General features: G+C 49.1%; 1 protein-coding gene across 2 annotated transcripts in view; it reads right to left on the bottom strand.

Moving 5' to 3' along the window:
- The window catches only part of KDM4A (lysine demethylase 4A), a 42533-nt gene extending 27789 nt beyond the window's left edge, over window positions 1-14744 (bottom strand). The window contains exons 1-10 of one of the 2 annotated variants that reach the window (XM_079777624.1): window positions 14624-14744; window positions 11636-11813; window positions 10784-10959; window positions 7901-8015; window positions 6266-6459; window positions 4147-4196; window positions 3288-3391; window positions 2528-2665; window positions 1630-1874; window positions 415-614 (exon numbers count right to left, since the gene is read on the bottom strand). In XM_079777624.1, the coding sequence (XP_079633750.1) occupies window positions 415-614; window positions 1630-1874; window positions 2528-2665; window positions 3288-3391; window positions 4147-4196; window positions 6266-6459; window positions 7901-8015; window positions 10784-10959; window positions 11636-11773 (1360 nt within the window). In that variant the 5' untranslated portion in view covers window positions 11774-11813; window positions 14624-14744. Of the gene's footprint in view, window positions 1-414; window positions 615-1629; window positions 1875-2527; window positions 2666-3287; window positions 3392-4146; window positions 4197-6265; window positions 6460-7900; window positions 8016-10783; window positions 10960-11635; window positions 11814-14347; window positions 14425-14623 lie in introns of those variants that run through there. The other variant, XM_079777625.1, reaches the window with a different exon arrangement.
- Between the last annotated feature and the right edge of the window lie 1525 nt (window positions 14745-16269).

Genomic DNA, 16269 nt, shown 5'->3' with positions numbered 1-16269 from the left:
TTTCTCTAGCTCATTTCCTGGTAACACACCCGTCTTCCGCCCCCATGTTCAAATGCAGGAAATCACTACCAGCTCCCCAAACAGCTCCGTCCTTTCACAGCTCCATGCCTTCCCCCCGCTGCGCCTCTTGGGGATGCCCTTTGATGTCACCGACTCTGCCTGGAAAATTCCTACTGACCTTGTCCCCTTTGGTTCATCGTCACTTCTCCAAAACCTTCAGTGTCTCCTGGACCCCTGGGGGTGGGGAGGAGCCTTTCCCCTACGTTCCTCACCTGCCCTGTGTGCTCCTAACCAAAGTGCTCCTCACACTCAGACCTGTCTCCCCCCTTTTTCCTATTGTGACCCAGCGCTCAGCATGGCATCGACACAGAGCAGAACACAGTCAGGGCCGGGGGAGAACCGTAACCAGCTGACCTGGGAAGGGGAGGCCGTCCTCCACCTGCCGCACCGAGCTGTGGGTGGGCCTCACGGGCGCGAGCGCAGCCTGGCACGCCGTCAGGTCGTACTGGCCGGAACTCAGCTCCTCCTTGGGGAAGAGCTCGCTCTGGCTGACCTCCTGCGGAATTTCAAGACAAACTCGGTGCCTCTTTGTCCCTATCCGGTGCTTGGCGAGGCTGCAAGGAGGAGAGTAAGCTGTTTTAGGGCCCACGTAGATATCCACGTACACGAACACATCCACACACAACCCAAAAACGAGCCCACAGAGCCGTCAGGCCTGCTTCACACTACAGTACCCCATTTGTGGGACCTGAGACGAAGGACTTCGCCTCTGAGCCCGTCCCATCAAAAGGAAAACAGGGATATCACCACCCACCATGAGGCTTAAGAAAAGGTAGGCTGAGTACCCGAAAGCGCCTGGCATAAAGTAGGAGCCCATCAATGTCTCTCCTTTCTTCCCCACACGGCCTAGGACAGCGGTCGGCAAACTCATTAGTCAACAGAGCCAAATATCAACAGTACAACAACTGAAATTTCTTTTGAGCCAAATTTTTTAAACTTAAACTTCTTCTAACGCCACTTCAAAACAGACTCGCCCAGGCCGTGGTATTTTGTGGAAGAGCCACACTCAAGGGGCCAAAGAGCCGCATGTGGCTCGCGAGCCGCGGTTTGCCGACCACTGGCCTAGGATAAACGATCCTTAGGAGACAGATCCTCTGGCTCAAACACTGATAAGGCCAGGAATCTTATTTCCACTACCACACCCTCTTTTCTTTTCTTTTTTTAATATGAACCGCTTCACAAATTTGCATGTCATCCTTGCACAGGGAACATGCTAATTAAACTTCCCAATTTTAACGTGTGTGCTGCCATAGCGAGCACCACTCCCCTTTTTTAAAAAGCTCTCACGCCCAGCCCATGTGGCTCAGGGGTTAAGCATCGACCTATGAACCAGGAGGTCAGGGTTCGATTCCCGGTCAGGGCACATGCCGGGTTGCAGGCCCAATCCCCAATAGGGGTCCATGCAGGAAGCAGGCAATCAAGGATTCCCTCTCATCACTGATGTTTCCATCTCTCTCTCCTTCTCCCTTCCTCTCTGAAATCAATAACACCCTCCTTAGAAACAGCCTCTCCGCAGCTGCCTACATGTCCCTCCCTCAAACAGCGGGGCCCCGCGGGCTGCCGCCTTACCTTCTCCTCAGGGGGCCCTCCTCGCCATCCTCGACTCCTTCCATGTCCTCCTCTGGGCACGCCTCCTCCGTGGCCCTTGGAGGCAGGTCACTCTCCTTAAGAAACTCGGCGGCCTCTGGCGTGGGCAGAGTATGGTCGATGACCGTGCTGTCCTTCCCGGCTTTCCAAAGTTTGTACCTTTCTGGCTGGAACTTCCTCACGAACACGTCCATGGAGATCTTCACCATATCCTTTCTACAGGAGCACTGCCGCAAGTAACCAGAAGAGCCCTGGGTGAGCACCCTTCACCTGCCCCCACCTGACCCCCATATCCCGTCTCCTCCCTGCAGGTGGACAAAGGTCCAAGACAGTGTAAAGCCAAACTGTTTGGGGCTCAGAGCTTCAGACAGGGAGGGAAGCCGGGAACAAGGGCGGAGAATGCATGGCGCTGGGCAGTCCACCAGGCACTACAAGGGTGCATGAGAACTGACCGATGGGAAGCTCAGCACTCAGACCCCAGATGGTCAACAGCCACCTTCCTGTGGATATCTATCCAAGGCCAGGACCACACAAGCGAGTCTACTCCCAATCAAAGGTCCAGCCCTCTGCTTCCCTCAAGTAAAAGTAAACCCCTCCGAACTTCTCAACAGAGAAATCCCCGAGTGGCTGAAGCCAGAGTATCAATGTGTGTGGGTGTGGTTTGAATGATCAATGGACTGAAGCACGAAAACCTCACTTTATACGTCCCGAATCTGAACAAATTTTTAACGAACGCAAGATGCTGGGCACTTTTGCACATTCCCAGCCACTTGGTTTCTGAATTCCAGGAGTTCAAAGAAAAGTTCTAACCACCAGCCAGTGCACCTAACCAGAGCCAGACATTTTTAGGCAGAGAGGGACAGAGGCCAAGCAGACTCACCAGCACTGCCTGTTTGCCATACTCAATCCACCGCCGCGTAGCAAAATTGGTAGACTCCGCACAGTTGAAGCCGTGGTTAAAGCCGGCGTGGTAGCCATAAGGAAATGTGATCATAAACTCTCCAGCTTCCTGCGTGACCTGAACAAGAGCAAAGAGCAGACTTGAAGCAGTTGCATTGAACTGCAGGGGTCCGCAGAACGGGCCCTCTGAGCTCCAGCTCTGCCTCGACTTAGCTGAATGGCCAAGGATAAACCATAAAACCACTGGGGCCTTGGTGTCTTCTACTAAATGCAAAGCCCTAACGTATCATATTAGAACGCCATGACTATAATAACCAGAGCAGTGGTCGGCAAACTGCGGCTCTTTGGCCCCTTGAGTGTGGCTCTTCCACAAAATACCACGGCCTGGGCGAGTCTATTTTGAAGAAGTGGTGTTAGAAGAAGTTTAAGTTTAAAAAATTTGGCTCTCAAAAGAAATTTCAGTCGTTGTACTGTTGATATTTGGCTCTGTTGACTAATGAGTTTGCCGACCGCTGTTCCAGAGGAACTCTGTTCACGGGGATTTGACTCTCGTCTGGTCCCGGGAAGGTAGAGCAGCCCCACCTTTAATACCCTGATATCAAAGTGTTGTTATATATGTTAGCTTTGGCCCACACCTGGCACAGGGTAATGAACTAGAATAAAGCTCCTCCGTGAAACACAGACCAGAAAGGGTGGTTTCCGCGTGAGGCTAAGGACTTCCATAGGTAAAATCAGCTCACCTTGTCGAAGGGAATTCCGTATTTCTTCAGCATTAAAGGGGAAATCAAGGTCATCTTATGGCGGAGAAAAGCCTCACAGCTTTGAGCACTTCCTGGGAAAAAGCCTGTTTAATTGAAAATAGGCACAAGTGAACAGTGCTCCCCACGAGCTCTGTAACCCAGCATCCTGCCCCTGTGCATCTCGTCTGGACCATAAGGGGGATACAGCACCAAGGTGATCTCTACGGATCCTTCAGCTCCAGCCCAGCTCTAAGACTCTACGATGAGCCTCTGGGCTCTCCCAGAGGCCGTCACGTGGGTAATGAAACTGTCTGGGGGACTGAGATGACCCAAGCAGTCTCTTTTCTGATAAAGAGCTTTAAATCGCTTCCGAACCTTTCTCCATTCAGCTGCCTCCTCAGTCTTTTGTTAGTAACACATCTCCTACAGAACAGACTACCCACGCTCTCCTGAAACGGGCTCTCTGGAGGAATAAATCTATCAAGGTCCACTTAAAAGAGTCAAAGCATTAAATAATTCAATCCTGACTTTAACGTTTGGGTTTCTGGCAGAAGAATGAGACCCAATATGACTGGTATTTGATCTCCGGTCAAATAAATCCATGCTTGATAGAACCGAGGCAAAGACAGACTAGGAAGGATTTACTGAGTCCCTTCCCAGGACCAAGTGGGGAAAGGCTCTGCTTTGAGTTGCTCCATTTAGGATAACCAACCTGGCAGTCTGGCTTACCCCCACCCCCCCGGCCCCGCTGCAGGCCTGAGAAAGGACAGGGGGGATCTGACCACAGAGAATGGACGTGTCAGAGCAATGAGCACAGCTCACAGGAGGGGCGGAGCCAGCCGTGGAGGAGACACAGTACCTTTGGCGAGGCGCTCCAAGCGCTTCCCGTGCTCAGGGGGAACGGAGTACCTGCAATCACATAAAAGCATTGGACGCTGAGCAGAGGACAGGGCAGGGGCGGAAGGGGCTCGTTCCCACTCTCAAAACAGCTCAAGGTATCAGGTTTCTCAACCTCCCAACTACAGAAACGACAAAGGAAAGCTGGAGAAATGAAATATTAGACAGTTTGGGCAGAGCAGTGGGGAGCCCACAGAGAAGTGTGAGTGAATTCCTCTTTTAGATTCATTAATGAGACAGTGCTGAATGTTTACTGTGAGCCAGGATTTAGGTGTGCACTCAATGTTGCTCTCCTTTATGACGTCAGAAATGAAATGAAGTGAAATGAAATGAAATGAAGTGAAATGAAATGAAATGAAATGGAAGAAGGATGGCATTAACGTGCTCCTGGCAGACCTGATGGCCTAACAGTGACAGGATAAAGAATGGAAAACAAGGCAAAAATGGATTAGACCTGGCCCCATATCTGCTGTTGTCTCCAGTTATACCGATTACCCAGTAGTTACTCCTCCATCCAGACACCACAGAAAGTGCTCCTCATAAAAAAAAGGGCCAAAAAACCATGTAAGACTAGTCAAAACTTTTGCTAAACTTTTATATCCTGAAACGCACAGTTAGTCTATTTTAACCTTTACAATCAAGTCTAAAGATTATTCCACAACGAAAACTTCCCGAAAGCTTCGTTATGAAACAAAACAGACGAGGAGCGGAGGAATGTCTGTCCCGGAAAGCACTGTGGGCCGCCTTGCACGCGGACCTCTGCAGGTCCCACCTGCTGACCCGGAGAGCGTGTGTGATAACCAGAAAGCCTGCTCTCGACGTGAGAACAGAAATCCATTCTCAGCGACCTTGGGCGTCAACGTGGTGAAGACACAAAAGCTACACTGACAGAGTCTCCACCTCGAGCCACCTAAGGAAGGGAATGGGGCAGTAGGTCAAAAAATGTTGCCCCAAGATTAGAAACTCAAAAGTATTTGAAAGAAGAAAGGAAAACCCCTGGGAAGGGATGTGGCTTTAGATGCTGGAAAAGGGCAGGAAGATGGATCCCGTGTCCATGACTCCTCCTGGCCTGGCCCCTGCTGCTCCTCTGGCCTCCTCACTCACTTCCATCGTAGAACCCGGCACCCAAACCACTATGCACTTCCTCTAGTTCACTCAAGACATCGTGCTGTCTCTCAACTCAGGATCTTTGCATGCGTCTTCCAACCACTTAGACACACTTCCCTCAGCCTCCCTTCTCCTGAACCCACCATTGTCCCACCCAGCTACGCAGCGACTTCTTTCTCATTTGCTAGGTCTCAGCTTCATTGTCACCTCCTTCAGGGACACCCTCTCTGATCACCACCCCTCATGGGCCCTCCCCACATGGACCTACAGCATCCACCGTCTCCCATCAGGGCTCTCCTCACCCCGTGCTATTTCCTCACACTTCGCAACTCCTGTCCGTGAGGGGAGCTACCTCACCTGCCTTATTCACTGCTGTGCAATGCAGCACCTTCACTAAGTGCTGAGCCGGAGTGAGGGACCAGCAGAGGGGGAGAAGAGAGAACTCATCTTTGTCTCCCCAACTAGACTAAGGACACCCTGGAGAGCAGGAAGCATCTGCTGAGTAGCCTTGCATCCCCTCTTGCGTTAAGCACACACTGCTGCTCACCAAATATTTTTTCCCACGAGGGAAAGAAAGCTTTCTCTCATCTGAAGGCGGGACTCTAGCCTTGGAAGTCTGCCTCTAAGCAATGCCTCAGGCCTGCTCAGAAAAAGAAACCAGGAAGCGGTGGGAGAGGGGGGAACAGCCTCTGTGGCTCGCAGTCACTCAGCCAACGCACGCTTGCACGCAGTGGTACCAAGTGCCCTGCCCTCTGAAGCCTGCTACTCAAAAGGCGGTCTGAGCACCAGAGCTCCAACAGCTTCTCATCACTTGGAAGTCTGTTTAAAATGTAAAATGCCACTCCCACCCCAAGCCTACTGAACCCGAGTCTGCATTTTAACAAGCTCTGGAGGCGTTTCCTGGGCACCGGAGAGCCGAGAAGCCCCCCGCTCCCTCCCGAGAAGCTCCAGTGCCAACTGCAGGCTGACTGTACCAGGACTTGGGTTCTCCGAAGTGCAGGTAATTGATGCTGTACAGGTCCATGTCTTCCGTGTGCCAGGCAAAGGATGTCTTCCACATGCCAAAGTACAGGTACGGGGTGTTCACCCCCTCGATGGTGATCCCACTCTCCTTCTCCACCAAGTCCAGGATTGTCCTCAGCCGGCCAATATTCCACTCATCAACATGCTGCAAAGGAAAGGACAGTCCAGGGCAAGGGATAATGACTATAAACCGAGGCTCCGAACCTACACATCACGGAGCAGGTCCCAGGTGAGCTGTCACCTCTAACACAGATGTGGAATAATGTCAAAACAGCAGGGCCATGAAGACCACAGCATCCCTCGCCCACTTTTCCTGCCACCACGGGAAACGGTGCCATGGTACCTCTGAAGGACAAACACCACTTGGTGAGCACTCGTCTATGAAAGATGGGTCAAGAGGTGACAGCCACCTGTTCTAAACCCCACAATAAAGAGTTTTGAACTGAAGCTAAAGAAACTTATGTCAAAATAGGAAAAAAAACCTCTTACACCATAAAAAATACCAAACATGAGAATGAACTAGATCAGTCTGTGACTTTTCTAGCCCCACTTTCCACTGAGCAGTGTTTTCAGTAAAAAGTGTCACCCAAGTCCTTTTCTGAGTCGTGATGGTCAGCGAGGCGCCCACCTCCCATGGCACGTTATGGATTATTATTCCCTGCTTGTGTCTCCCCACCCCAGGTCCTTATAGCATCTCCCACCATGAATGTCCCTGCTTCCCTTCCCCACCACCCAAAAACACTCATCAACAAACTTGGAATCCACTTTTTAAACCCCTTCCTTCCAATAATTTACAAAAACACTGGAATTCATCTGAGTGATAATCCTTGAAATGTGCTACAAAATTTTTAATCATCCAAAAAAACCTTCCAAACATTCCTTCCTTTTACATCCCAAGGCAGTGCAACTGGTTAAAACAGCTTTTGCTACAGCCCTGACTGGTTTGGCTCAGTGGATAGAGCGCCGGACTGCGGACGGAAGGGTCCCGGGTTTGATTCTGGCCAAGGGCATGTACATTGGTTGTGGGCACATCCCCTGTGGGGGGGTGGTGCAGGAGGCAGCTGATTGATGTTCTTCTCTCATCGATGTTTCTAACTCTCTGTTCCTCTCTCTTCCTCTCTCTGTGAAAAATCAATAAAATATATTTTTTAAAAAACAGCTTTTGCTACAGAATCTTGTTTGCTGGTTCTGAAAATCTAAGTTTCACTTCTTAAATATATATTACTTTTCTTAGATTATAGTCAGTGATCTTTTTTCTGCAGAAACCACACTGCCTCTCCCCCAACAATTCATTTACTGTGATCCCACCCTTTCAAGAACTCATCAGCTACCACCCACAGACTATTCTAACAGCCCTTGCAAAGAACACCACATCACCCGATTCACATGTCGCGTGGGAGAAGCAACCGTCAGTCACGTGCAAAACTACCCCCAATGAAGCGAGCACAGCACGTCAGCTGGTGGTGGATCCCTGCACCCATTCAGCAAGCAGCTTTTAGGGGCCTACTGCGCGCTGGGCAGATACAAATGTCACTACATTCCAACATTACAAAACCGCAGCACAGGGAGTTGCCGGAGAGTCTCACCTTTTCGTAGAGAGTGCCGTTCACGTCTGCACCATAGATGGGGGGATTGAAAGTGAGATTTTTCCAGTATTTCCGTTCAAGCTCTTCAAACTCACTGTAGCGTGGGGTACAGTACCTTTCAAACGTAAAAGAAGTGTTAACCACTTAGAAGGGACTAAATTCTCGAACAGCACAATCTCCTATTCCAGAAACAGCAAGGTATTTCAGACAAATATGACACAACCTTGGCCTTCAAGGCTTTAAGACAGTACCTCCCCCAATATCCCTTCCACGAGCTCTGGGCCATGGAAGGTGACTGCATGAAGACAGAAGCGCACCTTCCTTAAGAAGCATGGTGTATCTTCAGGTCTTTGGAGAGAATCGACCAAAGCTACACACCCCGCCAGAATCAGAAGTGGCCTGGCCACTCAAGGAGAAAATAGCTTACACATGTGTGAGATCCAAGAACCGCAAATCCCTATACAGCTGACCCGTGAACAACACAGGTTAGACCTGTGCAGGCCCACTTACATGCGGGTTACTTCTCTGTAAATGTATTTTCTCTTCCTTATGATTTTCTTTTCTCTAGCTTACTTATTGTTCTAAGAATACAGTATACAATACATATACAAAATGTGTTAATAGACTATTTATGTTACCCATAAGACTTCCAGTGAACAGGAGGCTATTTATTAGTAGTTAAGATTTGGGGGAGTCAAAAGGTATAGGCAAATTTGACTTTACAGGGTGGGGGTGGGGGTGGGGAGTTGACGCCCCACTCCTACATTGATCAAGGTCAACTGCATGTCCACAGACAACCAAAACCCAACAGCCTGGGGAGAGCGAGGCCTTGCCACGGCTCGCTTCCCGGCACGGCTGTGACGGAAGCGGCTCCCGGAGGCTCGAGTGCACCGTCACAGCCACACGGCCAGCACCCAATGCAGCGGCCAACATTCAACCAATAACCGTGCTGACAAACGAAACCGTTCAAAGCCACTTAAAAATGATTACACAGCAATTTTAAACAGAACAATATATCAACCTAAAAGGTATTTGAAAACGCACGTTATAACTGGAATGGCAAAAACATATCGTGGGTGGATGAAGAGTGGAAGCAGAGACCAAAATGAAATTGTGTGGAGATAATGGGATGAGTGAGGAAAAACAAATCTTACTTTCAATACTGGCTTACATGTCAATGCCAACCTAATGAATAATAATGTTTAGAACTCTCAAGTTCCCTTTTAAATATAAATAACTTTTCCACCTCCAACTGATCTGCTTTATACATTTAGATTTTCCCCCACTGGATTCTGCTGACCATGCAGACAGCAATCAAGGGTGAGACTTGGTTGTATTTCAGAGGAAAAGAAAAGACACGGCCGGTTCATTCGAAAAGAAAGGCGGTATTGTGGAAGGAGAAAAGGCCTACCATATGTGGACAAGGAGAGAAGACAGGCACAGGAGGCTGAAGCCCGTGTGAAACAGAAAGCAGGTGTGCTTGGTGCCGCCAGCCCACAGACACACTGCACAGATAGACATCAGACACAGGGTGACACAGCCTTCCGTCCAAGAGCATGTCACGCTTCTTCAACATGCTTGCACATAAATTATCACAGTACACAGCAGCTGGCCAGCACTATCCTAGTAGATGTTCAAGCGTGAAGCTGTCAATAAAACTGGAAGACCACATTTTAGAATCGTGATAAGCCAATGGAAAAGAAGGCAAAGCATAGAAATAGAAGAGAGTGAGATCTGATGTGAGAGAGAGAGAGAGAGAAAGAGAGATGATAAAGCGCATGAAGTCACGTGCCCAAAGCGTGAAGACTGGCAAGCTTCAGATCCAGCTCTGGGCTCGTTCACAGCGAAGGCACAACATGTCTGACTGGCTGAAATCAGACATGCGTAGATCCATACGGCTCAGGAGAAAACGCAAGGGGAAAGGAAGGAATCCTTTGTGGAAACTCAAAATTATGGAGTGGCACGGGAAGGGAGAAGATCCAAGGAAAAGGATTAAGAAAGAGCAGTGAGAGCTGATGAAGGGAAGACAAAATTCATTCGCTGAGATCAAATGAGAGCTAAACGTTACAAAATCAACTGACAAATAGCAGGCCTACACAAAGAAAGACGTTTCTAACACAGACAAGAATGTACACAGGAGGAGGAATGGAGTCAGAAAACAGCAACTAGCTTGGCAGTTCATTCACATCCTGTTAATGTCAAAGTGGAAAGAAGCCGTGGCCCGTTTGGCTCAGTGGACAGAGCGTCAACTGAAGGGTTCCGGGTTCGATTTCAGTCAAGGGCATGTACCTTGGTTGCAGGCTCGATCCCCGGTCCTGGTCAGGGCATAGGAGGCAACCAATAGATGTGTCTCTCTCACATCAGTATTTCTCTCTCTGCCTCTCCCCCTCCATTCCATTCTCTTTAAAAATCAATGGGGAAATGTCCTTGGGTGAGCATTAACAACAAACAAACAAACAAACAAAAAGTGGAAAGGAGATAGCAGTTTTATGGGTAGGGAGGATTTTGAGCATGATTAAAGACAGAAGGACCCAGAAGGAAGAGATTAAACCACTGAGGCCACTTTTAGATAAGCAAGTGATACCAATACATCTGGCAAAAGCTCCTTTTGAACCAACTCCAGCGTTCTCCTTGGGAAACCCGCAAATTACCGGGAGTCAGAAAATGGTTCTACTTTTGATGGAAAAACAATGGGATTACTTGATGTGAGAATATGGACAAGTGTCGACACAGTATTGAGAGGAGGAGATGCTTCCAGTAAAAGGTCAGAAAGGGAGACAGAAGCTAGATGGAGCTGGGACACTGGTCTTCAGTCGGACAGCAGCGGTGATGTTAAGTACTAGACACTAGGACAGATAAAGGGAGAAACGTGTTTCCACTCACTTATCACTATTGGCTATCTTGCGGAACTCTCGAACAGTCATGGCTTTCTTCTGTATGTTGTACTGAGTGAAGAGCCCAGACTGCCCGGTCACCAGCTGCTGGATGGGAGCAGGAATGACCAGATCGTCAATGTCATCATAGGACGCTCGAGGCTTCCACTCCTTAGGAGGAACAACCTGTAGGGAACACAAAGACAGAGACGGATCAGAAACCTGGCGAGCTGGTCAGCGTCCAGGAAGTGTGTAGGCTGCTATCCAACGTTAGCAGTCCATTTTACTAGAAAGTTACTTTGCTTTAACGACGCGCACCCAAATGCAGCAAGTCACACTGCCATGCTAACCCTGATCCAGTTCTGCCACCGACTAGCTGCCTGGTGGCCATGCACTAAGGTAAGTAATACTTGTTTCTCAGCCTCAGTGTCTTATCTGGGCACCAAGAGAGGAGGTTGAAGAGCTGATTCTCTCTCATTGAACAGAGAGTCCACACGGGAAGCCCAATTACTATCAGAGTGCTGGCTGAGAGTGAAATGAGAACAGGGAAGTTTAATGGCATGAGCACTCAATGACAGATAAACACACTCAAGCACCATCTCCACCAGAGGGGGAGGCACCACAGCAGTGGCCCTGACATGCTGGCTCTGAGCGGCCCTTTTACAGATTCCAGGCAGCTCTCCCCCTCCCTAAAAGAAATGCTTCAGATGCTAACGAAAGCAATTAACTTGCAAATAGGACAGCACACTCAGCTCATCACCCTGCCTGGCTTTCAGTAAAACTCGGTTCTTCCAACATTCACTCAGGAAGCCTTCCGGCTGCCCCGTCACAGAAGCCATTGCCGAACAAGCCCACCCCTCACCTTGGCCAGCCCGGCCCGATGAGCTCCTTGGGATTCAATGTAGGCAATGTATCGACTGAAGTTCCGGAACTCCTCCATAGTCGGGTAAAAGGTCATTATCCGAGCGCTGGGATTCAGTGTTTCCGATTCAGAAGCCATTTTCCCTCCTTTTTTGAGGTCACTTTGGTCAGACGGGAATCTGAAGAAATTCGTTAAGAGCATAAAGTTGCAATTAAAATTAAATGCTGGGAATGTCAGTGCTGAAAACAGTAAACGATAACTTAGAAATTCTGAAGTATTAAGACCTCACACCTGGCCCTGGCACGTGTGCTCAGTGGTTAGAGCATGTTCCCGTGCACCGAAAGGGTCTTGGGTTCAATTACCAGTCAGGGTGCAAAGGGGAGGCAACCTATCACTGTTTCTCACTCACTTCAATGTTCCTCCCTCTCTAGAATCAATGAAGAAAAACAACAACACATATCCTAGGGTGAAGATAAAAAAAAAAAAAAAAGACTTCACACCTGGAATCTGCCTCTAGATACATTATTTAAATGAACCAGAAATACAGATAGACAAAGCTCTGCTTAAAAGAACCTGTGGCCCTGACCGGTTTGGCTCAGTGGATAGAGCGTCGGCCTGTGGACTGAACGGTTCCAGGTTCGATTCCGGTGAAGGGCATGTACCTTGGTTGCGGGCACATCCCCAGTAGGGGGTGTGCAGGAGGCAGCTGATCGATGTTTCTCTCTCATGGATGTTTCTAACTCTCTATCCCTCTCCCTTCCTCTCTGTAAAAAATCAATAAAATACATTAAAAAAAAAAAAAAGAACCTGATGTATCAACATTGCATGTATTCAAATCTTATTTAAATGGAGACATTGTTTAAGCTAATAAAGTGAAATGGTAACTATCTGATTGTTGGTCCTATCTAACAGTATGGCCGCCCCGCCCATATTTTACCCTTATCTTTTCATGTGGCTCCCTTATACACACCTTGCTAAATGCTTTTCAGAGTATTAAACATAATCTATTATAACCAGATTTAAAAAGCAACCTGTGGGCTGGCTCCCTTCTCAGGTACAGCTTTAAAATAGGATTACAGATTCCTAAAAAAAGTTACTTAGTTACAAGATTACAAAATAAAGTTTAATGTAATTAAAGTACTTTGAGCCCTGGCTGGGTAGCTCAGCTGGTTAGAGTATCATCCTGATACATCTCCGGTCAGGGCACATATAAGAAGCAACCAATGAATATATAAATAAGTGGAACAACAAATCAATGTGTCTCACTCAAATCAATAAATAAAAATTTTTAAAGTTTTTTTTAAAAAGTTCTTTGATATTAGTAGCATGAACTATGATTTTTAAAACTATATCTAAACCAAAATGCAGTTTCAGCAGTACTTAATGAAGCCAAGCTAGAGACCGGTGTAATCGCACTGTACCCAGAACTCAAAGGACAAAATTTAAACAGGCAATAAACTGGCAACACAGGGCAAACTTCCTAACTGACTAGAAAAGGGGAAATACTTTGTTTTTAGATGAAGCCTCCAGCTAAGTGGGTACATCCCCATTACCAGGCACTACAAAAGACTACTACAACTGAATAAGGACCAAGCATATCAGCTCAAAGGAGCCAGTTAAGAAGCAAAAGGAAATTCTAGAACTCCCCCAAGCTGGGCCCCAAAGCCATGGCAGTTCAGCTCCAAGAGTGCCCTTGGGAGCTAGAGAGCTCAGAAGTGAGGAAACTGCCTCCAACCTGCCAGCAATCTAGTGAAAGACTGGAGACAGCATGGAGCAGAAGTGTCTAAGGTAAGAGAGAAGACAACTCAAACCCCTCCTCCTCCCCCCCTTCCCCCCCCCCCACACACACCTATCCGGCTTCCATTTGCTCTTCACGTACCTTGCCAAACCTTTGCATGGCAGTATACTATTATCCCTGATTTACATACCAGGAAATTCGCCCACAGTGCGGTAATGTACTCCTGGTGCTTCTTCCATCGCTCTATGCTGCCTACATAATAATAATCTCCACCTAGACTAAACCCATTAGAAGGGCGGATCCAATGGTAGAGGAGCCTGAAGTTTACTCAATTTTGAAGACCCTCTCTTTTAAAAAGTATACAAAATACCTTACTTTTGCAAATTTCAACAAAACACACAATCACGTGAAAACAGTGTTAAGGCCCATCCCCAGTGTGGCCCACCGCCTCTGGACTCACTCGTTTCTGTGTGCCTCGAACCTAGAACAATGCACGCACAGAGCAGGCACTCAGTAACTTGAATAACTGATTTCCTCGCCCTCACCTCCTGTTGCTCATTTCCTTTCTTCAACCCTCGGATTCCCTTCCCCCAACCTATCCCCTGGGGAAAGCTCCTGTTCCCTAACACCTTCCTGCTCCCATCCAGCAACAAAGCCTGGCGGTTCAAGAGCACCGCTCGGGAGTCAACGCAACTCGGACTCCAGATCCGGTCTCTGCCATCTACTAGCTGTGTGACCTTGGCTGGTGTGAGGTGCCAGAGCCTCAGTTTCTCCACTGTAAGAAGGGGATCCCAACCTCCTTGCTGGCAGGGTTGCTGTGATTAACTCAGATGATGCAAGCAAAATGCTAAGCACTAGGCCCGGTACTTAACCACTCCATAAAGGTAGCTCTTGCTAAGAACCACTCCAAACTCCCGCCCCCTCCCCACTCAGCAGCTCCCGCGGGTATCGCTCCCCAGATCCCCAAACCTCACCGTGCAGAGGCCCAGCCCCTCCTGGCCCCGCCGCCCGGGCGAGGGGGGCCCGGCCGCAGGAAGAAAATACTGCCCAGTACACCCGCCCCCCTTCCCGACGGCCATTGGCCAGAAGAAATTGGAAAGAACCAATCCCAGGATGCATTTTAGAAGCTCCTGCTCCCATTGGGTGAGAACCGTGCCCATCACTCCCTCCCCCCCTCCCCCACCGGATCTCACGGTCAAGGCCACAGCTGCCACAACTCTAAAAAGATCCCGAGACCTTACGGCTCTCACCGAAAGCCCACCGGCCCGGCAGGGCTAAGACCCGGCTTCTGCTGTCGCCACCCGCCGATCTCGCTGCTTTTCCTTCTAGCGAGGAACGAAGCTCCGCCTCCCCTGAAGTCGGCCTCGGCGCAGCCGCACAGCGCCCCACAAAGTGAACCAATCCGAGGGCCACTATAAGCCTTCAAACAACCAATGAGCACGCGCTGCAAGCGCCCCAAAGTCTGGGCGTTTCAATCGGCTCTGCCTATGAGCACCCGCTCGGGCTGTTGCCAGGAGGAAACGCGGCCCCACTCGGGACCGCGGCCACTGAGCATCTCCGCTAAGTGCGGAGCCGGCCTATCATAGGCAGGCTCCCGGCCGCCCGTAGCTAATCAGGATGGAAAGGGGCGAGCGCCTAGGAATGGGGTAGTCGGCAGGGGAAGGGCGAGGAGGTTCCTGTAGGGTGCTGCTCACGGAAGGGTGGGCAGAGGCTTTGGGAAGACCCTTGCCTCAGGTAGAAGTGTGCTTGCTGGGAGCCCTTAAGGGGCCGCTTCCGAGGTCAAGGAGCTCCTGATAAGGTGACCAACTTGTCCTAATTTGCCCGGGACTGTCTCGGTTTTAAAACCGAAAGTCCCGTGCTCTGGGAACCCCCCCCCCCCCCCCCCATTCGCTGGCACACCCTGACATGTCTTGAAGAGAGCAGTTCCCGAATGGGAAGAAGCTCTGCGGGTTATTAGGACAGTCCTAAGGGGCGATGTCCTTAAGAGTCATTAAAAAGCAGTTCCCCAGTGAGCGAGGATTTGGGGGTCATTAGGAGCAGCTCTTGGGGAAGAGATCCTGGGAGTCTTTAGACACGCGGGGGTAGGGGGAGGAGAGGAGATTCCTAGAAGTCTTCAGGAGCAGTTCCTGAGGGGTAGTGAGTGAATCACCTTAATCGAGGAGCGCCCAGATTGATGGGAAAGGAGGCGTACGTGACGCTTTGATGGGTCAAATAGAAAAGTAGAATACCCACAACCAGTCATAAAAAATGTACAAAACTATCCATAGATGAGTAATACTGTAGTGCACTGGAAAGAGCAATGGAGTCAGCCCTAACCAGTTTAGCACAGTGGATAGAGCTTACCCCTTCGGACTGAAGGGTCCCAGGGTGAAGGGTCCCAGGTTTGATTCCAGACAAGGGCATGTATCTTGGTTGCAGGCACATCCCCAGTAGGGAGTGTGCAGGAGGCGGCTTATCTTTCTCTTTCATTGATGTTTCTAACTCTCTACTCCTCTCCCTTCCTCTCTGTAAAAAATCAATAAAATATATTTTTTTTAAATGAGAGAGCTATGGAGTCAGATTTGTGTTCCAAACCAGTGATCCTCTGAGTCTGGGATTTCCTATCAGTAAAATGGAAAAGATAATAGTACCCTTGCAAGATTGTTATGTAGATGAGAGCTATATATGCTGGCAAAAAGGATGGTATTACATACAATGCAATGGATTTGGACCAATCATAATATATCCTATGTTTCCCTCCTCCCATGTTTTCAGAAAAACAAGGAAATGACTGTTAGGTAGTCAACCAGTCGTTTTTCACAATTCTAAGGTTTTTCTCTCTTGACCTAGTAAGGTAATATATTAGACTAGAGGCCCGATGCACGAAATTGGTGCAAAGGGCTCGGCCCCCTCAGCC

This window comes from Cnephaeus nilssonii (assembly GCF_951640355.1).
Source record: "Cnephaeus nilssonii genome assembly, chromosome: 7".
Lineage (NCBI taxonomy): Eukaryota > Metazoa > Chordata > Mammalia > Chiroptera > Vespertilionidae > Cnephaeus > Cnephaeus nilssonii.
The sequence above is the reverse complement of the archived record's forward strand: the minus strand, read 5'-3'. Positions and strand labels throughout refer to the sequence as shown.